The sequence below is a fragment of the Scylla paramamosain genome, chromosome 5 (assembly GCF_035594125.1).
Source record: "Scylla paramamosain isolate STU-SP2022 chromosome 5, ASM3559412v1, whole genome shotgun sequence".
Taxonomy (NCBI): domain Eukaryota; kingdom Metazoa; phylum Arthropoda; class Malacostraca; order Decapoda; family Portunidae; genus Scylla; species Scylla paramamosain.
In genome coordinates this window covers 27,790,242-27,817,555 of record NC_087155.1, presented here as the reverse complement: position 1 = coordinate 27,817,555, position 27,314 = coordinate 27,790,242, and the positions used below count along the sequence as shown (strand labels likewise).

At 40.9% G+C, this 27,314-nt stretch overlaps 2 protein-coding genes across 21 annotated transcripts in view; both read right to left on the bottom strand.

Moving 5' to 3' along the window:
- LOC135100766 (transcriptional coactivator YAP1-like) overlaps positions 1-11,937 on the bottom strand; it is a 141,754-nt gene extending 129,817 nt beyond the window's left edge. For 3 of the 11 annotated variants that reach the window (XM_064004047.1, XM_064004046.1, XM_064004042.1), the window contains exon 1: positions 11,335-11,937. In XM_064004047.1, coding sequence (XP_063860117.1) covers positions 11,335-11,837 — 503 coding nt within the window. In that variant the 5' untranslated portion in view covers positions 11,838-11,937. The remainder of the gene's footprint in view (positions 1-11,334) is intronic. The other 8 variants (XM_064004040.1, XM_064004038.1, XM_064004039.1 and 5 more) reach the window with 4 other exon arrangements.
- Positions 11,938-15,704: 3,767 nt separating this feature from the next.
- Positions 15,705-25,922, bottom strand: LOC135100765 (Y-box factor homolog). Of its 10 annotated transcripts, none has more exons than XM_064004028.1 (6): positions 25,660-25,917; positions 22,614-22,849; positions 19,779-20,273; positions 18,533-18,574; positions 17,612-17,689; positions 15,705-16,955 (listed from the first exon to the last, which is right to left on the bottom strand). In XM_064004028.1, exons 1-6 carry the CDS (start codon positions 25,730-25,732, stop codon positions 16,860-16,862), a joined length of 1,020 nt encoding a protein of 339 aa, XP_063860098.1. In that variant the 5' UTR covers positions 25,733-25,917; the 3' UTR covers positions 15,705-16,859. The 10 variants fall into 10 exon arrangements, with proteins under 10 accessions (XP_063860098.1, XP_063860097.1, XP_063860105.1 ...); XM_064004027.1 differs by having other exon boundaries at positions 19,779-20,312; positions 25,660-25,848; XM_064004035.1 differs by lacking the exon at positions 17,612-17,689 and having other exon boundaries at positions 25,660-25,922.
- Between the last annotated feature and the right edge of the window lie 1,392 nt (positions 25,923-27,314).

Here is a 27,314-nt window from a genome sequence, read left to right as displayed (position 1 = left end):
TAAACTGATGGCAGAAGAGACGAAGAGGAAGAAAAGCCACAATAGCAACAACAACAACAACAACAACAATAATGGAGATGGTGGTGGAGATAAGTGATAAGATTCTTTGCTCTTTTTTATTCAAGTTTTTTTTTATGAGATTATCAACGTATACACTTCCTTATACGTATTTCTTGTATTTACGCATTTCCTCCATCGCCTCCGCCAACGCCACGACCACCGCGGGCAGAAAGGTCACGCCGCCACACTGCCAGCGCGGCAGCACAGGGGCGGCGAGGCGGCGCGATATGAGAGATATGTTATCAGGCAGCCCTGGTGTGTGGCTGCCGCGGCGATGTGGCAGGTGTGTGAGGGGGAGGGGCGCGAGGGGCTCAGGCCAGGTGTGAAGTAGCACGTCATTCAGACAAGCCATGCCGACCTGCACCGCTTGACAGAAACACACACACACACACATACACACATACACATTAACATACATACACACACACACACACACACACATATTAACATAACAAAAATAATAAATAAAATAATGAATCAAACTACAAGCTTCCCATATTAAAAAGCAGACATGGAATAGACGAAAGAGGGTGATATAGAGGAAAAAAAAGTGTACATCAACTAAAGGATAAAAAAAAAAAAAAATAACAAATACAGAAAAGGAAACAGGATCCCACGATCTCACACACACACACACACACACACACACACACACACACACACACACACAAACACACACACATACACACACATGCAGGCCTGTCACCAGTGTATGATACAGCTTAACGTTCACCTCATTCCTGTATGGTAACCTGTTCAGCTGAGCCTGTACCGCGAGGTGTTCACCTGCCACCCGGGACACAGGCGCGGCGGGTTGCCACACTCACCTCTCATTTACCGGACAGCGAGGGGGCGGAGTGACAGGCGAGACGGATGAGTTTCAGCTGCCCCGGCCAGGACTTGATCCCGAGCTAGCGGTGAATATGTATTAGTTGTGTAAAAAAGAGTAGAGGGGGTGTGGGTGGCGAGGGTCGTGTAGGGCAGCGATTCGGGGAACACTCTCACGTCTGCAGCTGCACGGATGGCCGGAGTGCTTTTTATGGGTGGAGAAGGGGACTTTTTAATCTTTTTTCGTGTGTGTGTGTGTGTGTGTGTGTGTGTGTGTGGTTGTTATTCTCAGCAGCGGTTGATAGTGATATTTCGCGAACAAGGTATTGTATAACAGGCCCCTTCACGCTACACCTTCTCGCTACGGCCGGTGGAGGTGTGATCGCCGCCACGCCCCACCCATGTCACGGGCGCGGCGCCGAACAGGTGTGCGGAAGGAAGTGACCATGGCGATCCGCGTAATCAGTCTACGATCTGCATAATCAGTCCGCGGAGGAAGCTCAAATACTGGCCGGTAATTGTGCCTTCATTACCCTGATTGCATACAATTAAACCCTGACAAGAGCGGGCGCGGCGAGGGGTGACGGCAGCGCTTGCCCCCGCTGCTCCCGGCGACTCTCATGACACGAACTCAAATTGCCGGTTCGAGTCCCGTGATCTCCCGATTGAAATTATCCCGCGGACACCACTTAGCAACATCCTCATCACCAACACCAGGGAGTCCACTCTCTCTCTCTCTCTCTCTCTCTCTCTCTCTCTCTCTCTCTCTTCTCTCTCTCTCTCTCTCTCTCTCTCTCCTCTCTCTCTCTCTCTCATTCCCCCAGGGGCCCAGTGCTGGCCACGGGGACGGCACGGGATGCATTTATCACCGTCCACCTGCTGGCTCACCCCCGCCCCCCGACCCTCAAAAGTCCTTAATCCCTTGACAAACGAGGGAGGCTGCGGCCCGCCACTGACCACTTCTAGGTGGCAGGCAGGGGCTGGCTCCCACCCCCACCCACAGGTCCTTCTTGGCACCACCACCAACAACACACACTCCTCAGGCGCCTCCTTCCCCCTACCACTGATCTCACGGCGCGGTGCGGGGACGCAGACTCCTCGCAACATTCCCAAACCCACCCAAGTGGCGAGCGAGTCCCGTTCGTACCTTCCCTGGTTGAGGACACTTTCCCAAATCATCTTGAGACTCAACGCAAGGTGCTCCAGGCCTCCCCAGCCCTCCCCGCCTCGTCCAGGGGGTGGGTCAACTCTCCCCAGTGCGCGTCCGCCCTTACCTAACTGTTCCCTACAACCCAGGCAGGGAAGGAAGGCTCAGGACGCCGCCGGGGCGACGCCACACACTGGGCCGACTTTCAGGTTGTAACCCAAGAGGCAGTAATCGTTGAGGGACGACCGAAAGGCGGGGGAGCGGCCAGGGAGAGGGACACGGGATAGGAGAGGGAGAAGAGACAGGACAAGAGGAGTGAGAGGTGAAGGAGGACAAGGGCATGGGAAGAAATAAGAGAAAGGGGTAAGAACCAGATAGGGAATGGAGACACGGCAAGGGCAAGACCAACCAGAGGAAAACAATCCATAAGGACAGGGAAGGGAGATAATTATGAGTGACACAACAGTCAGGGACGGGACCTGCTGGTGACGGAGAACAGGAACACAGTAGAAAAAAGAATGGGAAAACACGAAGGGAAGAGAAAGAAGGAAGGGATATGTAAGGAGGAAGGAAACACTGCCCCCCACATCCTGCCTCCCCCCCTGCTCACTAACCCCCAATACCCACCCCGTGCCAAGCCTCTTTAAATGCAAAATAAGAAGCCTAGTAACATTTTTCTTGATGTTTGAGCCACGGGAGGAAAAAAGGAAAATGTTATATAAACAAGCGACGAACTGTAAAGGGAAAGGAACAGCTTGGGTAAATAAAGTAAGGAAGTGCCTCCTACAACACAACACACACACACACACACACACACACACACACACACACACACACACACACCCACACACACACACACTAAAACAACTATAAGGAGAAAAAAAACAACTCAAATTATCAACACATCTCAAACTTCAGAGAGAGAGAGAGAGAGAGAGAGAGAGAGAGAGAGAGAGAGAGAGAGAGAGAGAGAGAGAGAGAGAGAGAGAGAGAGAGAGAGAGAGAGATCCTTTATGTTCCGTATGGGTGAAATTTCTCTTCCCTTCTCCTTATTGCATGGACCAAACCACACCACCACCACCACCACCACCACCTCGGCCACACCCTCGTCACACCCGCCAGGCTACGGACCCTCACAAGGGAACCTTACAAACAAAACTTCCCTCCTGGCCAGCGATCACAGCACGGTGAATACAGCGCTTCTCTTCCTATCAGAGAGGTTAAGCAGCGCTGGGTCTGGTCAGTATCTGGATGGGTGACCTTTTTTTTTTTCTCTCTCCGGAACTGTGTGGGAGAATCACTCACTCTGGAACACTAAAGGAAAAAATATCTCAGCACAGAGCCACGAAACACCTCACCAGAGAACCGTGCTACTGGAAACGAAACTTCACCTTAGAACCACAGAAATGGAATCGTAGTCTGAAACCGCAGAAAAAAAAAAAAAAAAAAACTAGAACCACGAAAACAACCTCATTCTAGAATCAGGCACGAAAAAAAAAAGAAAAGAAAAAGCGCTGCCTTTCTTGAAAACCACATACAGCAAAAAATAAGATAAAAATAAAATAAATAAATAAATAAATAAATAAATAAATAAATAAATAAAATAAATAATTAATAAATAATTTTTAAAAATTAACTAAAGATGAGCAACAAACCCTCACTTGAGAACCACAGAAAGCAACAAAAGCTTAGTAGAACCACGGCGGAACAACAGAACCTCGCTTGAGAACCAGACACCAACGAAAGATCTGTAGAACCACAATAAAAACAACAAAACTTCACCTGAGAACCAGAGACAACAACGAAAGCTCAATAGAACCACACAAAACCAACAGAACATCATTTGAGAACCAGGGAAAGCAACAAAACCTTGAGAAAAATCAGTAAAACTCCCCCTCCGAAAAAAAAGTCACCGTAAACAGAAATGTGATAAAAAACCGACTTGAGAACCACAGAAACACAACCTCACCCCAGAACAGCCGAGCAAAATCAAAGCGAATCAGAACAACAATTTCAGCAACACCGTAACACAAACACAAACACAAACACAAGGCATAACAGAGGAACAAGAACTGACTGACATTCTAGACTCTTACAGTGCATCATTTCAACAACCTACCACCACTGAACTACCACTGCACATTGTTAATTGGTCCTGCTGGCATTTAAAGAACAGCGTCTGGTATTTAAACACCTATCACTCACAACAAACAGCTGAATGTGGTATTGTTACTATTCCTGGTGTTTTAAAGGGTTGGTATTTCAACATCCCCCCCCCCCCTCTCTCTCTCTCTCTCTCTCTCTCTCTCTCTCTCTCTCTCTCTCTCTCCACTTTTTTTCACTTCATATAATCTCTATTAAACCTTCACAACACATTTGCGATCTTTCTCTTCTTCCTTCATCCTTCGCTACACTTCCTTGCTTGTTCTTCACTCCGTCTCATTCCCTTCCTCTTCTTTCATCTTTTACATTTTTTTTTTTTTTTACATTTCACCTCAATTCTCCTCTACACCTTCACTGCATCTTTTCAATCCTTCTTCTCTTCCTTTGTTCTTCAATACACTTGTTTTGACGTGTCTTATTCCATCTGATTCGTCTCATACACATTTACCAGTCTTTCACATTCAATCGTCGTCCTCCTTCCTTCACCCTCCGCTACACTTCTTTGTCGCTGCTCACGCCACCTCACTCCTACACATCCATTACACTTTCCTTCCAATCCTGCTCTTCCTTCGTCATTCATTACGTTTTGTTATTCACTTCACTTTCTGTCCAATTCGTGTTCTTCCTTTATCCTTCATCACGTCTCTGTTTCTTCCTCGTCATCCTTGCAGTGTTCCAACCTTTCCTATGTTTTTTCAACCCTCCTCTTCCTTCGTTTTCCTTAAGCCTTTCCTTCACTGCTCGTCACCTTGCAATGGTTCATATCACTGGCTACCCCGTATTAAACCCTTTCACTGCCGCACTATCTTCCCCATGACACCTTAGCTAGTTATGCAAAATATTATACTCTAATTATTGTTGTACTAGTCTCTAATAGTTTTGTAATCTAGAAAGGATAAATTAAACTGAACTTTTTTTTTCTGTATTAACCTCTAACATTTTTTTTTTCTTGTATTGCTGTGTCTTGAACAGTTTTGTAACTTAGAAAAGGCAAAGTTAACTTTTTTATTATTTTCTGTATCAACCTCTAACTTTTTTTTTCTTTTCTTGTAGTTTTGTAACCTAGAAAAGATAAATTTTACTCTATTATTTTCTGTATTAACCCCTAACTTTTTTTTCTCTTTTTCTTGTAGTATTGTAATCTAGAAAACACAAAATCTAACTTCCTTTCCTATTTTTTTTTTTGTATCATGTAACCTCTAACGTTTATTATCATTATTATTATTATTATTTTTTTTTTTATTATTATCATTATTATTATCATTACTATTATTATTAAGCTCTACCTGTTGACAAAGTAAGGCCACAACGATAACAACAATTCCAAAGCTGCACGTGACACAACCACCTCACACTGCACTAATTACACCAACACGCCATTACTGTTATCAATACCCTTAACATCCACACACGCTTGCATTGAACATTTCGCACTAGAGAACAATAAATAATAATAACCATGTTTTATAAGCTTCCCATTACCGTTATCATGCACCTTATCATTATCACCATTATCATTATCACGACCGGAGCTGCAAGATTCGTTCATAACCTTAATATAACATTTTATTCGCATTTATCGTTGCTTTTTTCCTTCTTGTTAAGCTTTCTAGTGGAAGGATAATGTATTACAGCTGGTTCTTCCTTGTATGTGAGGGAATGTGAGGGAATGTGATGATGAATATGTATATATGTATGTATGTATGTATGTATGTATGTATGTATATAGGCGACTTATCTTTCTCTTTACAAAGGTAGGTAGGTAATTAGATAAATGCATAGATAGATATATAAATAGATAGATAAATAGATAGATAAATGCACAGATAGACAGATACAGATAAACAGGAGATAAACTTAATTAGATACAGATTCAGATAAAAAAAAAAGATATATTATTACTAACACTATGACTATTAGCATTACGCCGTCCATATAAGGCAAGCACTCTCTCGCTTCCTTTTAAAAGATCATGTACGAATTACTTCCGCCAAGCACTCATTGTAGCTCATCCCCTGTGTAATGTGTGACTTCACCCATGCCCATTACACGCCCACTTTCTCTCTCTCTCTCTCTCTCTCTCTCTCTCTCTCTCTCTCTCTCTCTCTCTCTCTCTCTCTCTCTCTCTCTCTCTCTCTCTCTGAAGCGGCAAGTGATAAAAATAGAGAAACAACGAGAGAGAGAGAGAGAGAGAGAGAGAAAGCAAAATAGACACAACAAGATAAGACAGACACAAGCACACACACACTCAGCCAAAATTAGACAGAAAGGCAGAGACACCCAAGGGACGCGGAAAAACAGACAGACACACAGAGAGGAAAAGTAGAAGAGTGAGGGTGATGGTGAGGGAAGAGGGGCGTTAAGAGTGACCCTTCCTAACCCTACAACACACCTGGCAAATGTCGCCCTTCGCACTTGACCCTCTTACGGCCTTGATTTATGGAGGGGCGGCTCTGGTTACACCGCGAGGAGGAGCAGCAGGAGTGGAGGAGAGGAGAGAGGAGTGATGGAGGAGTAGGAGGAAGATGAAGAGTAGGAGGAAAACAAGGATGAGATGAAGGGTGCCGCTGAAAACAAGGACGTGCAGGAGGAGGAGATGAGATGAGAAGAGGAAGGGAAGAAGTAAAGGAGGAGGAGGAGGAGGAGTAGGAGGAGGAAGAGGAGGAGGAGGAGGAGATGATGATGATGATTATATGATGGCGGGAACTGATGAAAACAAGGACATTAGGAAGATAAAAAGGAGAAGAGGTGAGAGGAGGAGGAGGAGGAGGAGGAGGAGGAGGAGGAGGAGGAGGAGGAGGAGGAGGAGGAGGAGGAGGAGGAGGAGAAAACAAGGACGAGATGAAGGGAGCCGCTGAGGACAAGGACGTAAAGGAGGAGATGAGAGAAGACGAGGAGGAGGAGGAGGAGGAGGAGGAGGAGGAGGAGGAGGAGGAGGAGGAGGAGGAGGAGGAGGAGGAGGAGGAGCTTTGCCACAGTGCCACCATCCATTCCCTGGCACTGCTCCGAGGCACCGCGTTACCCAGGGTCTGCCACAGGGGAGCTAACACTGCCAGGGGGGACAGGCAGAGTACGACCAGTCCACGGGGAGCAGCGAGGCGGGGCAGAGGGTAGAGGTGGTGGTGGTGGTGGTGGTGGTGGAAGTGGTAAGTAAAAGTAGTAGTAGTAGTAGTAGTAGTAGTAGTAGTAGTAGTAGTAGTAGTAACAGTAGTAGTAGTAGTAGTAGTAGTAGTAGTAGTAGTAGTAGTAGTAGTAGTAGTAGTAACCAGACGTTATTCTTTTCGTATTTTTATGACGAATACGAATAATAGTAATGATAATGATAGCGGGAATGACGGGAATATTCACAATTACAATAAAAGCCATAATTATCAGCAAAATTACAAATAGGAGCAGTATCAATAGTCGTAGTAGTAGTAGTAGTAGTAGTAGTAGTAGTAGTAGTAGTAGTAGTAGTAGTAGTAGTAGTAGTAGTAGTAGATGAAAACTAGGAGAACAGCGGAAAGCTATTAATCATGATAATAATAATAATAATAATAATAATAATAATAATCACCACCACCACCACTACCGTACAGCCCACAACAGACTCCCATACACATAACAAGGCAGAATCCTGAGCCTGGGGGGGTGGCGCTCCCTGCCTCCCTGCCTGCCCCCGTGCCTGCTGCCTGCCCGCCTTTACCTCCTCAGGAATCCAGCGACGAAACAAGATGGAGGCGCACTGGGCTTCGTGACAATTGTGCGTCCGAGGCGGCGGTAAACACGGCGAGCGAGCGAACAAACGAACAAAGAAAGAAAGAATGAAAGAATGAAAGAAGGGGAAGATGTATACGTAAGAATAAAAGATGAAGAACAAAGAAAATAAAGACAAAACAGTATAACGATTCACACATTTACTTATTTTTTTTTTCGTGTTAGCAATTAGCATTCCATCTACGCAGCTATAAATATGTCCTACAGGGAATTACAAAATGGGAGGAAGAACACTGCATCTACGAACAATGTGGTGGTGATGGTGGTGGTAGCGGTGGTAGTGGTGGTGGTGTCTGCTGGGGCCAATACACAGAAATCAGACTCGTTTTCCGAAAAGTATTGGCGATGGAAGATTCGTCAGAAGTCTGGCCTTTATTTATCCTCCGGGAATGCGCGCTGCTCGTGTGTGTGTGTGTGTGTGTGTGTGTGTGTGTGTGTGTGTGATTTAGGCCAGCGTATGATATTGTGAGGGGGCGAGGAGGAGGAGGAGGAGGAGGAGGAGGAGGAGGAGGAGGAGGAGGAGGAGGAGGAGGAGGAGGAGAAGAAGAAGAAGAAGAAGAAGAAGAAGAAGAAGAAGAAGAAGAAGAAGAAGAAGAAGAAGAAGAAGAATAGAAGGAGGAGGAGGAGGAGGAGGAGGAGGAGGAGGAGGAGGAGGAGGAGGAGGAGGAGGGAGGGAGACAGGAGGAGTAGGCGGGGGGAGGGAGGGTGTTAAATGCTTCTGCACTACATTCCTACCCCAAAAATTCCCACTACAAGTCCATGGGTCCTTGCAATGAGAGAGAGAGAGAGAGAGAGAGAGAGAGAGAGAGAGAGAGAGAGAGAGAGAGAGAGAGAGAGAGAGAGAGAGAGAGAGAGAGAGAGAGAAGGGGAAAAAAGGAAATGAAGCAAGGTAGAATAGTGAGTAGTGACAGGACTGAAAGGGTGTTTGTGAGCCCCGTGATCGTCCCCACCAAGCCTGGGTCATATTATTGTTAACTTTATTATTATTATTATCACCATCATCACTATACTAGTAGCAAAAGCACTAGTAGTAATAGTTAGAAATAGTACCTATTTTTTTTCTAGTAGTAGTGGTGGTGGTGGTAGTTGAAGTGTTATAAGATCCCAATCACTTTTTTTTTTTTTTTTTTGCGGGGTTTACTGTTACAACAACTCCATTGGTACGCACATCCTCAATAAAGAGCTGAGATGTACCAAACAAAATGTCGAAGACTTTGTAACGGGAGTGTGCATACCAGCATGGGCAGCCTTGTGAGTGGCACCACGCCTCCTCCACGCCCACCTTGCCTCTATGGATCATGGGGATATCACCAACACACCAAGCCTACTGCCGCAAACGGGTTTGTGTGCGTGTATTATATATATATATATATATATATATATATATATATATATATATATATATATATATATATATATATATATATATATATGAAAAAAGTACATCTGAATGTCATGTGTCATGTGTGCAAATGTTTTCTTTTTTTATTTTTTTGTTCTGAAATACAATTACATTTTAAGTACTTCATGTTCCTTCTTTAATTCATGAAGATATGTGAGGATTAGATTATCAAAATCTAAACCATAAAATAAAAAAAAAATTAAAATAAAAAAAAAATGGCCTGACTTGTATTGATATTGTGGAGAGGTAAAAAATGCAAATGATCAGTACAGAGGGCATCTGACAGCCTGCAGCCAGGAAAGTATTAAAAATGTGGATGCAATCAGGAACCATACAGGTGGCTCGGACCGAGGGCGAGGCGAACCCCTCCTCTGTCTCTGTGCCACTGAAGTCCGGTAACTTTTATCCCTCAGGAATGCTAGAGCTTCCCGCGGCGCTTGCGTACAGCCGATTCCTTAAAGCGCAAGTCCTGACTCCTGGCTGGGACTCCTCACGCAACAAGTCTGGTAACATTAAGCCGTCGCATAGTTGAAGAAAAACTACCTTTTCTACAGGTTCTACTCAACTAGAATCAGCCTAAAACACATGCTACTCTTCCATGTATCAAAATGCATATGTGCTCGCGCAAGATCAATACGTGGAGCTCCTGTTAGGAAGACAGAACTTTCAAGTCGTCCCTTCCCGCCAAAACCTTAGGCAACCCTGCCGCCTACGCGAGTTTCAGAGTAAGTTGCCATGTAGCCATTTTCTAAAACATTCCTTCGCAAAAATTATATACAGTTTATTATGAATGAGTTACCGTTCAAGTAATTTTAACTCTGACTCTTCCAGATCATTTAAAGATTGATACGAGCATGCTTTACCACACAGATGTGCACAGAGATGAGAGAAGGCCATGGGAATGACTCCGTACAGCTTTTCCTCTGGCAACTCCGTACCCCGGCATACCACCACGTGTTATGTGGTAAAAATTCAACTTTGGATCTCCAAATCCCACAACTTATTTAAAGGATGAACAACAACTGTTATTGAGTTCTTAGTGAATCAAAATATATACAGTGCACATCAGACCTCATTTACCATGGTTATCTATCACAAAATAGTTCACGTATTTAAAATAAAATCTGCATATCCTTCATCCCCGTCATTCACAATCTGACAAGTTACAACTTTATGAAACTGTTTGCATGCATCTATTTTAAGTTGCCTCGTGTGTGTGTGTGTGTGTTTAACACCTATAACATCACATGATAACAGTTCAAATAATTCGTTTAAGGAGCATGATTACTGAATGCAGCTGCCTAAGAAAATCAACTGCCTGGCTGTATCTATCGAGTGTAGACAGCATGGAAAGCGGAAAAAAAAAAAAAAACATAGAAAGAAACGAGTAACCAACTACTACGATGATTACGAAGCCTTTAAATTTGGCGGTAAGAACAATGGTGTTGCGGGCGGCAGCGTCCGGCGCGGCCCAGCTGACAGCAGGAGTCTCAAAGCAAGGCCGCGTCAGCACCCTCACGCCCTCAATCACTACGTGGTGTGTGCATCACCTTTCTCGCCCTCCACCAGCGGTCAAAGAGGTCACCCAACACGCGCACTACTTCACTTCTCACTGCTTTCTGTTCACACCAAACAATCCTGTCAAGTGCTGACGGGGTCTGGTCATCCAGTCACAGCTCTGCTCTCACCACCTCATAACATCACAATACCTGGATGACTTGAGCAAACATAAACTGAGAGGCTGTACCTTGCCAGTGCCCGCACCCTTGCCCAAAGATACCAGAAAAGAAAAGAGCAAGCACCAGGAACCTTCTTACACAGTACGAGTATAATACATTGTTATTACTACTGTCACTACTAGTGTCACTGTTTTAGTTGTTTTGTGGTTGTCTGATGATGTCAGATATTTCACAGATGCAGACAAAGCTTTAGAGGGGCGCCGCGCTCAGCTACGTTAAGGTAAATTATGAAAACTTACTTGAGGTAGTATATTTGTCCCTGGGGAGTCCTTGCCTGCTCCCAGCCCAGGGGAAGACTACCCATGTCGTCACTTAGGTCATAACTTTGTTGTTTGTGGTGAGCGACCTGCTGCTGCTGCTGCTGTTGCTGCTGCTGCTGAGCCAGGGTCTGCTGAAGGGAGGCTGGCGAAGAGTGGTGGCGGAAGTGTTGAGGGGCGGTGTTGGGGGACATGGCGTCCGACACTCGCAGGCTGCTCACACCATCCCCGCCGTAGGTGGAGTCCGCTGACCCCTGCCTGGAGTGGTTCACGGGGGTAGGGGACTGGCGGTGGGCAGGTGGGGTGAAGAAAGATCTGGGTAGCTTGCGCATCCTGAAGGGCTTCTGTAGGGGCACCTGGCTCGAGGGCTTCAGCACTACTTCAAACAGAGCATCCAGCTCGCTGTCACTGTCAGCACGCACATGTATGATCTGGTTGCTCCGCTGCTCCATAGGGAGCGATTCATCTTTGTTCGAGCTGGCCATCTTGGCTACTAAGGTCAACACTCACACCGAGCCACACACATAACACATACCTCCTCTCCCTCCGGCTGCTCCCCAAGTACTGACTGAAGTCTGTGGCTGGAATGTGTGTGCGCGCACCCTCCCCGCGCAGCCCTCCTCCCTACCTCCCGCCCGGACGCCAGGTGGCATCACTGTATGACAGGCCTCGGGCTGCCTCATTTTGTTATTTCCACCTAATTACCCATGCATATCACCACCATCAATGCAACCCCTTGCATGTCATTAATGAAATAGGCTTTTGTAAGAACTGATATCTATAGCGTTGTGATTATATATATATATATATATATATATATATATATATATATATATATATATATATATATATATATATATATATATATATATATATATATATATATATATATATATATATATATATATTATTTGCCTATTTTCAATGTTTATCTAATTTCCTTATTTATTTTATTTCATTTAATCATTTAATTCAATTTAATTTAATTTCTTTTATTTATTTCTATATTCATTTATCTATATGTATTAGACTTTCCTTCATGACACTCTTAATCAACATCTAGCTTACGCTTCTTTTTTCTTTCCGTTACGTGTGTGTGTGTATATATATATATATATATATATATATATATATATATATATATATATATATATATATATATATATATATATATATATATATATATATATATATATATATATATATATACTAGTACAGTAATTCATTTCCAAAGACTTTTCGGGGAAATGCACTTCCCATCCTCATAAAAAAAAAAAAAAAAAGAAAGAAACATACAATAAAAGACGCCTACGGGTCTACATGAACCAAACGTGCCCCGGCATGTGGTGGTGTATAGCATATGTGATGCCTTTAAAACTCGGTTTAGTGATGCAGAATCAGTTGATTGGTTGGGAAACTATTTCATAAATGCAGGCTAATTGAAATGAGATTTTATCTTCAAAAAAAAAAATACAAATGAGTAAGAAAACGTATGTGATAAAATATGGTATTATTAGTTACCTATAATAAATTAGAGCTAAGTAAAATAATAGCAAGCCAGTACAGATGTTTCTTTCGTTACTGTTCAGAACTTCAGATTCGGCCCCTCCCTAATGATACAGAAAAAAAATCAGCAACTCTCAGATCTGAAGTCCTATAAATGATTTTGAATTATTTTTCTTTAATTAAATGGTCATTATTTCTAGAGTGACCTGATTCTCGAAGAGTTAGGATTAACTATAGGTATTCGGGTATACGTATGTGAAATTCCCTTATACTCAGATATACGAATCTTAAGGTTTCTGTTCGTAGAATCAATAAACCTCTGGGACTCACAGTCAGGCAGTGAAAGCCCTGGCGTAAGCGATATGTGAGCATAAGAGAGTAGGAATAATATAATTATATCCAAACAGAAAACCAGTGGTATTTTCATTAAGAAACATAAATCACAAGTTTAACTGAAGAAAATGTTTCCTTAATAGGCCACTCATGTTATTCCTGAGTAGGAGTATTTATTCAATTTCCTTATTAATATAATTTTCTTTCCCTTCTGTATATTCATTTATTCATATTTTTTTTTACCTTTAAATTGTTTTAATTACTACTTAAGTTATGGAAGTATTATCTAATCTACTAATTTCCCAATCAAACTTATGCCACGTGATTTACTTACCATATATATATATATATATATATATATATATATATATATATATATATATATATATATATATATATATATATATATATATATATATATATTCCAAGCTCGGACATTAGTTCTCCAGATCTTTTTATTTATTTATTTATTTTATTTCATTTTATTTTTATTATTTTATTTTATTTTTATCACTATATATTTATTTATTATCTATTTATCTATTTTGTCAACTAAAACTTGATTTCAAGATGATTGATGCTTCACTGCCAACACCGCAGGAAGAAAAGTGCCGATGGTAGAAGAGCTAAAGATCACAGGCATATTCAACCCTCCATAAAGTCTGACATAAACCTTTAGTTTCAAAATCTATAATTCTTAGTATTTTTTTTTTTTTACATGCTTCATTGACACTCAACTGTCCCCCTCTTCTACACTGAATATCCTCGGTCTGTCCTTTACTTATAATCTGAACTGGAAACTTCATATCTCATCTCTAGTTAAAACAGCTTCTATGAAGTTAGGTGTTCTGAGACGTCTCCGCCAGTTTTTCTCCCCCCCCCCCAGCTGCTAACTCTGTACAAGGGCCTTATCCGTCCATGTATGGAATATGTTTCACATGTCTGGGGGATTCCACTCATACTGCTCTTCTAGACAGGGTGGAATCAAAAGCTTTTCGTCTCATCAACTCCTCTCCTCTAACTGTCTTCAGCCTCTCTCTCACCGCCGCAATGTTGCATCTCTAGCTGTCTTCTACCGCTATTTTCATGCTAACTACTCTTCTGATCTTGCTAACTGCATGCCTCCCTGCACGGCCTCGCTGCACAAGACTTTCTTCTTTCTCTCACCCCTATTCTGTCCACCTCTCTAACGCAAGAGTTAACCAGTATTCTCAATCATTCATCCCTTTCTCTGGCAAACTCTGGAACTCCCTGCCTGCTTCTGTACTTCCACCTTCCTATGACTTGAATTCCTTCAAGAGGGAGGTTTCAAGACACTTATTCATCAATTTTTGACTACTGCTTTGACCCTTTTATGGGACTGACATTTCAGTGGGCATTTTCTTTATTGGATTTTTGTTGCCCTTGGCCAGTGTCCTTCCTACATATAAAAAAAAAGAAAAAAAAGTGCCATTATAATCGATATATGCATTAAACTTACATTGTTCTTGTATTGTAACCTAGTATTTCTAAAACTGGATTTAATTCCTGCCACCAGGTTGTCTCATTGTCCTCATGGGCATCATTTCTTTCAAGCTATTCACAATTACCGGATCCTCACTCAAGCCTTCTCTGATGTCCCAAATGAAAAATGCAGATTGAAAATTTCTGATTCTGGCTCCGCGATCACTCACCTCAAGTAGTTTTCTCACTAAAGCACCAGTCAACCACATGTCACTTCATTTAACGGTACCTTTATTTCATGGTCAGCTATCTGAATATACCAAATCTGCCTGCAGTTTGTAACCTACATCACTTCCGAACGCAAATCAGATGGTCTTAACTCAAAGAATGTTATAGTCAACCACTCCTTCCTTCACTAACATTCGATGCACAAGAATAGTATCAACTGTATACTCGTTGGCAAGCTTTCGATAAGCTTCCTTAATCAGAAATACCATTTCATACTAAATAAACTTTATAAGGTGTAAATAGTTATACCGCTTCCACCAACTTTACTTATCCCAGTGCTTGATGGCTATAACGAAGTCCCATACTTGTTAATGATAACCATTGTGTGTACTACATCTTGGCGTTGTGTGGAGGGCTTCATGGTCTCCTCTCCTTTGGTAGATAACATTTCTGCTCTCATCCATCTGGCTGATCCTTCAAGTCTATATGCTTTATGCACCGCTTTTGTCATCATTAGTAATCTTCCTTACTGACTTATCCCTTATTCCACTCAAGGTAGATCTCTAGGAATATCCTAAATCGACTTCAATATTATCACTAAGATACACAATTACTTTGTCATCTACTAACAAATTAAAAACTGAATGACGAATATTTTATTAATTCCTTTCATTCTGCTATCTTCCTGTGGAACAGACACCTTGGCACCATGGTCATAGCTATCTCATACTCTTAGCTCCTTGCCACTGCATGTCTACTGGCCTAGGGTACAACATAAGCAATCCCATGTACCTCGTTATCCAATCAGACCTTCATATTATGGGAAAAATAAAAACATGGGATTCAAATTTTTATGGATTTTATTGGTTTATTGCAAATGCACATGTTTTGTGGCACAATAATTTCCTACAAAATTTATGTAGAAAAAGTGTCAAAATAGGGTCTTCCAAAAATAACTGCCAATGACTAAAAAGTTCAATGAGTAAAACAAGAAAAACAATTTCCATCTGCTATTGCCCATACCATGCTATGACAAGCTGGTAGTCAACTTTTTTAAGACATTTGTGGAAATCCATTTGATGCACCCCAAAACATTTACCTCAGGACATGGACAATACAGGAATTCCTACATTCACACCTGCCAGCAAGACAAAATTCCAATAAAACCATAGAATGCAATTTAACAACAGGGGTTATCTGGTCGACTGGCAGCATTGTAGCATCCCAGGCTGGCTGTAGGGCCTACTCAAGGGCTGATTTCATGATTAAACATGTGCACGAGGTTTAATTCTTGTGATTTTACACTTTTTTTGGTGGAACCCCGCCAGCAACAAACACACCTCAGCACCATGGACGTGGAACAATTAAGAGAATACTTCATGATGAATCTGCTGTAAGTTACTTATTCTTATAGTTATGTATTTTTACCACCCATTGTAATCATACAGGAATTTTATGTTAGTTAACGGTGCTTCGTTCCCCACCCACAGACTAAACATTTCTTAGTACTGGTTGCATGGCGTCATCAGTGGTGTTGCGTGACAAAGAAAGGGCCATCTTTACGGTGACTCCAACCCTTAACCGTGGGTGTTTCTGTTCTGCACTGTGACCTCTTTATTACCGGACCCGGAGCGAGGACAAGCGTGTATATCTTTCATTGTGTGGTTAGAGCCGACTTTCTGGTAACCGGGAGCAGCAACAGGTTGGCTATCAGCTGCTACTCTGCATTACTCAAGTCCCTTTCTTCCGTCTCGGTGGTTTGTTTGCCACTGGGGGTCCCGGGCAGTGGGTCAGATCCCTGCTGGGCTTGTTTGGGCAGGGGGGAGAGGGGCGTGACCCAATAGGGACCTGACCCACCCTTATATTACTGACCCATTTTAAAGTAGATGTAATCTATCTTCAACACCAGTCTGTCCCGTTCTAAGATTACAACTACCTTTCAAACAGGGCTTCTTAGCTTTGGTGGCATGACTTGAGGGAAGAGACTGGGTAATGACTTATGCTGAGCTTTCAGCAGTAGTATTTTCCACTGGCTGCTGAGGCTGGGGTGCAGCAGGTGCCTGACCTTCCTGTCCAGACTGCGGTGCTTCTCCCTGCAGGGGGCAAAGTACATGTCAAACACCTAATACAACACAACTAAAACTAAAATAAATATCACCTAATGCACTATGCTATAACACCAGCTGTACAATAACAAGCATGATTATGCATCACGATGTTAACATTCCACCTTTTATAGCAAACTGCACTGTATTTTAATTATATACATCATGAACAAGTTTTACACTAAAAAATTATACAGCACCTACACTCAATAAAATCATATTCTTATGCACCTGATAAATACAAAACAGAACTAGCACAAAAATATTAAAAAGACTAAAAAGATGACATTGCCTCCAATAAAAAAAAAAAAAAAATAAAAAAATAAATAAATAAATAAATAAATAAATAAAAATAAATGAAACTGAATAAAACAAGTAATTTAAGACGTGACAATATAGTCTTAACATTTGTGACAGTGAAATACATATGAACACAAAACTGAGAGGCAAATGCATCTTTTCAGAAATATGGAATTAGCAGACAGTCCCTTTAGTTCTGAAGTATAATTCTTCTTTCATGTGCCATTGGCAAGAATTAGAATTAGTCCATTCCAATCTGGAAGAAAAAAAAGTTTTCTCTCCTACACTAGAAGGTAGGAGGAGCATATGGCAATTGAATATGAAGCTAGGAAGCCCAAGCTTACCACCACTTGAGTTTGAGCTTCATGCTGCTCTCCATCTGGTACTGTCATTTCTTTACGGTCTTCTGTTGACACTTCAGGCTGAAAAGCACATGCAAAAGCCTTAATCTAAAAGCATGGCATATAATCAGCAGAGCAATACTACTGGCCTACAAGCACTAAGGAAGGTGGATTCAGTATTCCAGCTCTTGATTTAACAAAATTTGTTGTGCACATAGTTGCATAGAAGAGCCTACAGAAAAATTTTAACTTCTAATTTTGCCAATTAAATCAATGGAAAATTCACAAACTGATTATTGCCACTTAGCAAATTACTTAATATTTGTTATCCAGATCTAAATGTAATATTTTCTTACAAGTGAGTAGCAGTTACAGTTATTTTTGCTTCAATAGAATTTCTGGGAAGATAATGGATAATCTTGGAAAAACAGTTATACATCAAACTCATCCTTAATCCATTACTATTTCTATCCATCTTTCCTGGATCACTATTGTTATAGAATATGTTGACTGAAAAGTAAGTTTAATATAATTTAAGCAGTAACATCTATAAACATTTAAGAGAAAGTAAATGATTTCATTAACACTTTCAAGGAAAAAACCATGCATATCTAATCATCTTTCCAGACAGCAGGAAAGTCTTAAGCTTCAAGAAAAATTTGGTCTAGTATTTTAATAATAACCAGTGATATCAAACTATTTAAAATTCAAAAAGCTTTTCTCTAAAAAAAAAGGATAAATACAATATTCAAACGTGCATAAAATTGCCACTCAACTGCCTCAATTTTTCTCAAAAGCTGGAACACCAAATAACTTCATGAACTACTCCAACAAATCAATTTCAGAAGCCCCATGAACTCTGCAATGGCTAGCCATGCAGCCTAGCAGCCCAGCTGTAAGGGAAATGGTGAAGGATAAACTTGCCTTCTGTCCCTCAGCTGCTACCTGTGTCTGCGTTTCCGACGTCTGTAAGGCAAACATGCATTATGAGGACATGCTTTAGTCTAAGGGATGGACTCCAGATATAACATGCCAGTGTTAATATCTACATCATCTACACAGAGTGGAAAGTGCAGCTACATCTGCCTGAGGAAAAGGAAAGATTTTCCATCACATTCTCGACACTGACCTATCATAAATCTCTACACCATATTAACACCAGGCACACGCACCATCTCACACACTCACTTGCTCACTCACTCTCTGCATATGAAAAGATGCACAAAGCCCTTGCTCTTGCTTAATCAGTAAAAAAATAAAAAAAATAAAAAAAATAAAAAAATAAAAATAAAAAAAATAAAAAAAATAATATATATATATATATATATATATATATATGCAGTCAGCAAAAGACATGGTTCTGATGACACTGATGGCAGTGTGATGGTACAAATATTGGTGGCCAAGAAACAAAGTATGAGGAAACTCCATGCCACATATGTGGAAAATGGAAGAACAAAGGTAAGAGAAAACTTCATCAGTAATGCAACTACAGATAAAATATGCGATGGTTACGTGTACTTTGGGCATTGATGGAGGAAAGCAATAGGAATATCTGTCCCTTGAAATGTATCCCATAAATGTCTGAAACGTAGTAAGTACTTCACTTTCAACTACTTATTTCCAACAAGTTCCTGCACTAATCTCAACACAACATTCCTTCCCACCCAATTTCCTTTTTCAAAACACCATTTCATTCCAAGAAAACAAGTAAAACAATTTTCCTGTTTATAACCTGATCTTCACTAGCAGGAATGCTCAGCAAGAAATAACTTGTATGAAGTGATGGAAAACAGATTTTTATGAACAATCAGCATCATAAATGTAGTTAAAGCGACCTGACAAATTAGAGGGTTGTCAGAAAAGATAACTCATGCCATGAGATCACGAAATGTAGATCTGCACCTTCACCATGGCCAATCACAACAATTTAAGGTTTAAACAGAAAACACAGTACTACAAGTGTCTTGTAGCATCTTGGTAGACATCCCAGTGAGACAATGTAATTGCATATTACTGCATTACTTCTGTGTGTGCTTCACAACTTTCACTTCCACCCAGTAAACTTTTTGGATTTTCAGAAAAAGCATCTGTGCAGAGCAAGGGCTGGGTGTAATGCTTTCACACTCCTTTGAGTCATATGCTGCCCATCCCACCATGGCCAACCTACCCTGGTTTCTGGTGTGCCATTGTAGCGGCCCCCACGGCCCCGGCCACGCCCAGCCCTGCGGAACCTACGCCGCGGAGCATCATCTGGAGTCACCATCTGGTCATATTGAGGGCGGGCTGCCCCGCCTCCGTAGTATCGGCGGAAGTAGCCGCGGGGGCCACGTCCACCCCGGCCCCTCACACGCCCACGGCCTCTTCCGCGTCCTCTCATGGACATGCCATCCACTACCTCAGCCACCTCTCCTCCCTCATAGTCATTGAACCCAGGGTAAAATGCACCTCGCCCTCCTGCCCCTCGGCCACGTCCACGCCCAAAGAAGCGGCCGCGGTAGAAGCGGCGGGGGCCACGGCCCCTGTACCCACCGCGACCCCTGCCCCTCATGGTTGGTACATAGTCTCCTGCTTCCTCAACCACCTCCCCTTCCTCGCCTGGGGCTGCTCGGCGGTAGTAGCGGCGGCGGTAGCCCCTACGACGATCAGCAGCATAGGGGGACCCCTGCATGGGAACATCACTGTCATGAGCATAAGGCGACCCCTGCGGAAGTATAGTGTCATGTAGCTCTACGGTAAGGGACGTCTGGCTGCAAAACAAATGATATGTGAATTATACTCAATAATCCATTTTATATGCAAACTTTTCATTTCAATATAAGCAGAATTATTCCAGATACTGGGAAAGCTTAATAATTACATAACAAAACATTCCCAGGAAATCTGCTTTCTGCTATTCTAATTTTTAACTCAAGTGGTACACTATACAGCTTCATGCAAATCTTTGCTGTCAGTACCTTCTAAACACAAGTTACCTGGAATATATTGAAGATTCAATGATCTCATATAGCTATGAAGCTTATAATATTAGCATGTATGAAGATGAAAATAAAGATACATTCTTGAATACGTACAGTTGGCCACACTCCTACGAGGTCCACTTAATGTTGCCAATGCTGGCCAAGATAGTAACTCCGAAACATAAGTACAGAGCTTTGCTCAACCCATTCAATGGTGGCAGGGAGAGGTAGCAGGGGTCTCCCTACTACCAATGAATGGGTTGAGTGAAGGTCACTATTAATGTTTTAGAGTTATTATCTCAGCATTGGCAATACTATGTTGACCTCACAGGAGAGTGGTCATACAGTGCTCTTAAAAAAATAAACAACATAATTAAGACTGCTTGGTTTATCTGCCATACAGTGCAAAATTCCACAATGAGGGCGCTAGACAGCAGCTTTCCTGGGAACTTTAAGTACAGGTAACCTCCAGAGCTCAGAGCATGCCTTCAGATGAGCTGTGGTTGGCTGGACCTTTGTTACTCTGCCAGGATGATGAAATTTGGGTGTGCACCACTGGACCATATGCTAATCCTTGAGGAAGTCACCTACATACTGTTAACTGATATATAATTACATGATTTCAGAAAACAAATTTAAGCATTCTGGAGTTCCAAAGGCCTCTGATTCCAGAAAGAATAAAAGATTGATTTATTACAAGATATTCAACTGCCTTACCTTTAAATGAAGTTTTTGTAACTGAAGAAGTGTTGTTTGTTATCTCCTGACCTTTGTATTTCAAGTTCTTAACATGTGCAAGTTTGTTGAGTACCAATCTTGATACAAGTCAGTTAGCTTTGAGTGGCATGTGCTACCTTAATCATGTAAGCTTATTGATAAATGTGTTATTACTACTGTATTTAGTTTTCTAGTTTACACCACAATGTCTCCAGAAATTAAAGATAAATGAGGATGAGCCTCATTTCTTGGATCACTTCACACCATTATGACAATGGTGGTCCAAGAAATAACAAATTCTCCCTCCTCCACCACCACCACATTGCATTAATCCTAACCCCTAGATGATGGGCATGGTCATGTTGGTGAAAAGTATTCTCAGAACAGGTTGTGTGTGTGTGTGTGTGTGTGTGTGTGTGTGTATATATATATATATATATATATATATATATATATATATATATATATATATATATATATATATATATATATATATATATATATATATATATAATGAAATAAAATAAATATATACAAATAAAAAGTTTTCCCACCATCATATTTACTAAAATCCCTAAAATATGTAAAAATAAAAAGTACTCCCTCAATTTCACAAATATGTAGTTGAACTGCAAATAAAATAATAATAGTTCAAGTGCCCGATTGCTTTGCTGCTGGCAAATGTATGTTCATTTGATTTGATATGGCTAAGCCTGACATGTTCATCACTTTTCCCAATAGGTGTCAATTTCATCTAGATAATTGGACATCTCAGTGGACAGGCACTGGGAAGGAACCTTCAATAGTCTCTACTCTGGATCGATCATTAGCTGAATTTTGGTGACTGTGCTTCAGTTACCAAAACAAGTGTAATCTGCCTGAGAGCTCATGTCATGTTTCTCCATGCTACTATCACTTTCAGTACCTGTTTCTACAGAAGTTTAATTAAGCTTATTATTCACTGTGGTGCTTCTAGGTGGATATTACTGGCTTTCATACACTCTAGGATTGGAATGAGGCCAAAAACCCTTCATCCAAGATCCTGGCTGTACTGTACTTAGGAAGGAAACAGTGATAGGGAGCAGCTCTGTAACTGTTGCTAACTCATGCTCATAAATCCTGCACACTACTTGATAAAAGGAGGGAATCTTTTCACACGTGCTTAACCCATCACCCTAATGACGTGGGCACTGATGTGTCACCCGTCACTTAGGAGTTAATCATATTATGCCATCACTGCCTGCTCCCAACCTCCCCTCCTCCCCACACAAAGCTACAAAGGGCAATTCACTAAGGCTTACACAGCTACAGATTTAGCACCGTCTTACCTTGACTGCTTCACCACCAGGGCCAGTGACATTAGCGGCTTCATTGCCTTTCTCGCCGACCACTACGTCAAATTCCACTTCTTCGCCGTCGCCTACTGACCGCACGTACTTCCGCGGGTTGTTTTTTGTTATGGCAGACTGGTGGACAAACACATCCTCCTTGGTGTCATGCCTGTTGATGAAGCCGTAGCCACTCTTCACGTTGAACCATTTCACAGTACCGGTTACCTTGGTGGCTGTGGAGGTACAGGATTACTTTAAAATTACAAAACTTTGTTGTTCAAGAAAATGAGAATCAGTATGCATTACAATTAAAATTTGTACATTCCCACACTATGGATCCTATGATAAACAAAGGTTCCAACTCTCGGGAACTAACCAACGTTGTTTGGCCTGCATGACAGTCAGAACGATCATCAATACAGGAAACTCTGTGGTTTTGCTCTACCATGGCAGTAACACAAAATGGGTATGGGCCCCACTTGCTGACTAAAGACATGGTATTAGGGATGTCAAAAGTTTCCACAGTTTTTTTTCTTTTATTTTCTTACTCTATTCATTCTCATGGGGGGAACCAATTTCCTTAAAGAAACTTTCCACAGTATGCACTGTATCCTTGTATAGCTCCTTGTCGCAGTCAGCTGTTCCTGCAGTTATTGCTGCCTTAATACAAGGATACAATACTTGCGTCTTTAACCTCTTGGCTCTTTAATGGTTCCAGAAATATTCAAATAACCTAACCAACCCCTTTACAACAGTATAAAATCCCACTCTGTAAAACAATTTTTATTCCATCCTATCAAATTCTGATAAATTCCCACATCAATTTCAGGTCACATAACACTTTTAACTTTTACTGACCTTATTACATCTATAGTCCTTGAAATTCATTCCTCCGAGATACTGTATTTCTATCCTCTCCAATGTTTGGTTTAAAAACTTTACAATTGTCCTAAGGATATCTGGGATGCTTTAAAGAGATCTGATGAAATAATGGTAGTCTGCCTGAGTGATCAACCAGAATGCCAGCTTCAAAAGATGGGGCATGGAACATGCACCTCCATCCATGTGTTGCCAATTACAAAAGGGATGAGTTAACATTTGGATTACATCATGAGAGAGAGAGAGAGAGAGAGAGAGAGAGAGAGAGAGAGAGAGAGAGAGAGAGAGAGAGAGAGAGAGAGAGAGAGAGAGAGAGAGAGAGAAATTCTAATTTCTTTCCCAACTTTGGAAATGTAGAGTACAAAGCAATAAAATTATTCTGTATCACAACTAAATGAAGCATGCTGACTTCACCTGCAATTTTTTGTTTAAAACCTACTCAATCTTGTAACTTCCCTAAAAACATTCCATCCACTATTTGATGCCAGATACTAATTACTAAACATCTCAAATCAGCAGAATGACTGATCATGTCTTATGAGGCACAGCTGATGAGACGATGATACATAATATACAAAACCATCAAGTATAAAATATAAGATATCAAGAAATACATGGCCATGTAAAATATGGATTAAACAGCACTATTGAAAATGAATGCAAAATTATCTCAGTATGTAAACTGCCCAGCAAAACCTAGATATGAAACCTACTAAAGATTGAAAAAATAATTCTACACACAACACAGCTCTATACCATAGCCAATAGCATTTGGCAAATACATCTCATATCTTGTCACTGTGGGTATACTGATGGTAGTTTTGTGCTTATGCTGCTGATACTTAAGTTGAACTTCTAATCCTTTATCAAGATTCTTTTACTTTTGAAACTCGAAAAAACAAGAAAACCTAACACAAAGGACAGTTTCATCAGTATACATAACCCAAGCATTTCCCCTAAGACAGAATGTAAAGCTGGTTTCTACAAACTGATAAAAATTAAAAATATATTAATCTACAACTGAAAATAAAGAGAAGTAAAACAGAATAACTGCCTAAGCGCAAACAAATTTATTATATACATGGGAGAGCTTAAAAATAATAATAGTAAAATAATCCAACAAACTAGAAGACAAAATTTCATACTTTAAAAAAAAAACTTGTCAAAATAAAGAAAATTTTAATATGAAAGCATAACCATTTACTAAATGAAAAGAATTCGTACGTGAAGGTAAATACCAGTACATACCTGGAATGTAAATATAAATTATACACCACCTATGTTAATCATTAGCATTTTAGTGTTCATCACTAGCAAACTGACTACACTTGTCCTGCATCAGTAAACCTTGCTTAGTACAGTTAGTTCCTTTATCATCCATCCATCCATCCGATCCCCCCTCGTGCACAGCTGCGTCATACATTACTCAAAGGATCACGTGGAACCCCCAGCAGGTTAGGTGTCGTAGTGTGTCCAGTTACTGACAACCTTTGCTCGCCCATGCCTACCAACAAGTACCTTGAAGTTCGTGTACGGTGAGACTAGGCCTTCATTCAAGTTGCGTCAACACCAGCACCAGGTATCTTTCAACTGTCAGCCACCTGTGATAGCCTGGCACCATCCACGCAAAACTTGGAAACACACCAACCCACATGCTGCCGAGTCCTTGCTTCCCAATATTTCGACACAATATAAAACATTACTACGAAAACGACTTTTTTTTTTTTTTTAATATAATCAAGCACATTACGCGCTACGCAAACGAGCCACGCTGCTCCTACTAGTTCAAAATATCACTCTGCGTTACCGTTCTCTATCTGGCACTAGCACAGCGTGCCGCGTCCTCGCCTATCCCAGCAATACCACACTGCACACACAAAATAGTGTGTCGTGTCGGCGGGAGCCTGGCGGGTCCCTCCCCAGCCATCAGCTGATACAAGGCCAGCCAATCCATTACTTTCACATCGTGCACGACCGTCAGCTCAGCAGCAGTCCCAGCCTACATATCAGTAGGTCCAGGAGGCGTGGGTGCAAGACTAAGTGGCCAGTACTGAGTGAGCGAGGGCCACGTGCTCCACACGCCTCGTGATGGCTGCCGGTACGCCACCCTCGGGCCACCATTACTCCTCCTCCAACACTTATTTCTCAGCCCTCAAGGTCTTACCAAGGACTTCTTTTTCTTTCGCAGGTGCCTTGGGTTGTTCTTCAGGCTGTGGTTGTGTCTCCGGGTCCGCCATGGTGGTGTGGCTGGAATATGGGTGGTGATACGGGTGTTGCCCCTTCCCTGATGTTGCCTTCACTCGGCTCTTGCTCTTCCTCCCCACTCCACCTCTCCACCACTCCACCGCCGACCGCCTCGTGCACCGCCGCCACTACGCGCTCCTATTGGCCCGCGCGTCGCTACGCCGCCTCCATCCCGCACTGCCATTGGCCACTAGACCCTCTGCTTTCTTATAAAGCCTTTTATTGGCCAGGACTCACTGTACTGGATTCGCTTTCGCTCAGACTTTTATCGCCGTAATACGGGTTCCCAAAATTGTTAACTTTGTTTTACAAACAGTATTTTGCTATTTACACTTTCCATGCTGATGTCTAACAATTACTACAAAGTTTTTTTCGTGAATCATAATCAGATATTTTATTTATTTATTTATTCTTTACATCTAACTATCTTGCAGTCCGCGTGCAATGATTGATACACCTGCGAGAGAACACACCGTAGTCCACTGCGTATTGCAGTATGCTTAACACATAGAAAGGAATATATATATATATATATATATATATATATATATATATATATATATATATATATATATATATATATATATATATATATATATATATATATATATATATATATATATATATATATATCTTAGGCAGATGACTAATCTTAAGGCATGATACAGTAGTAAAATAAAAAAAAATAATAAAAAAATCACTTACGGCAATACTTCAATGCATATTTTTTTCTCTTTACCTCTCGGTTGCACGTGTAATTCATTACGTCCTTGTGTATAGGGTTACGCATTAGATTACCTATTAGGTATTAAACTAAACTTAAAAAAAAAAAATGTATTACCCTGATATCCATCAACAATATATATATATATATATATATATATATATATATATATATATATATATATATATATATATATATATATATATATATATATATATATATATATATATATATATATATATATATATAATACATATATATATATATATATATATATATATATATATATATATATATATATATATATATATATATATATATATATATATATATATATAATATATATATATATAAACTGCGAATTCCCCTAATGTATATATCTTCCACATCATACTACTTGACATGAATTATGATCTAAGATTTTCAACATTCATTTTCCTTATATACCTCTAATCAGCATTCAGCACTATATTCTGTTACTAATAATAGACATTTAAGTGTTCAAATATTTTTAAGTGCAGTGGTCTTAATGGCCGATCTATGCAACCACTACCCATTAGAATTTTATTGCATTGGAGACCTTTTTTTTCTCCTACAGGATTCATTTGATACACTTTGAAGGTTGTAGATGATACTAAATATAAAAAGTTCATTGAGGTGTTGAAGGGTTATTTATAGGAGGTAATAATTGAAATAAATGTAGAATCCCTCCTAAAAGAAGGCAGCACAAAGGACTTGATGGAAAATTAATATATACGTTTTGCTGGGGTGGCTAGTCTGGAATAGAAACATAACTAACTGTCCTGCACTAAGTTCAGAGGCTCATGATGAAAATTGGCTGTGGTTACATA

What these genes read in the sequence shown, in the direction of transcription:
- LOC135100765 (XM_064004027.1), bottom strand. Translation starts at nt 25,732, where the DNA reads ATGGCGGACCCGGAGACACAACCACAGCCTGAAGAACAACCCAAGGCA. An exon ending in CTGGTGGTGAAGCAGTCAAG is followed by an intron (nt 20,313 to 22,613) that starts GTAAGACGGTGC and finishes ATACTTCCGCAG; the next exon opens with GGGTCGCCTTATGCTCATGA. An exon ending in AAGCTCAAACTCAAGTGGTG is followed by an intron (nt 16,956 to 17,611) that starts GTAAGCTTGGGC and finishes TGCCCCCTGCAG; the next exon opens with GGAGAAGCACCGCAGTCTGG.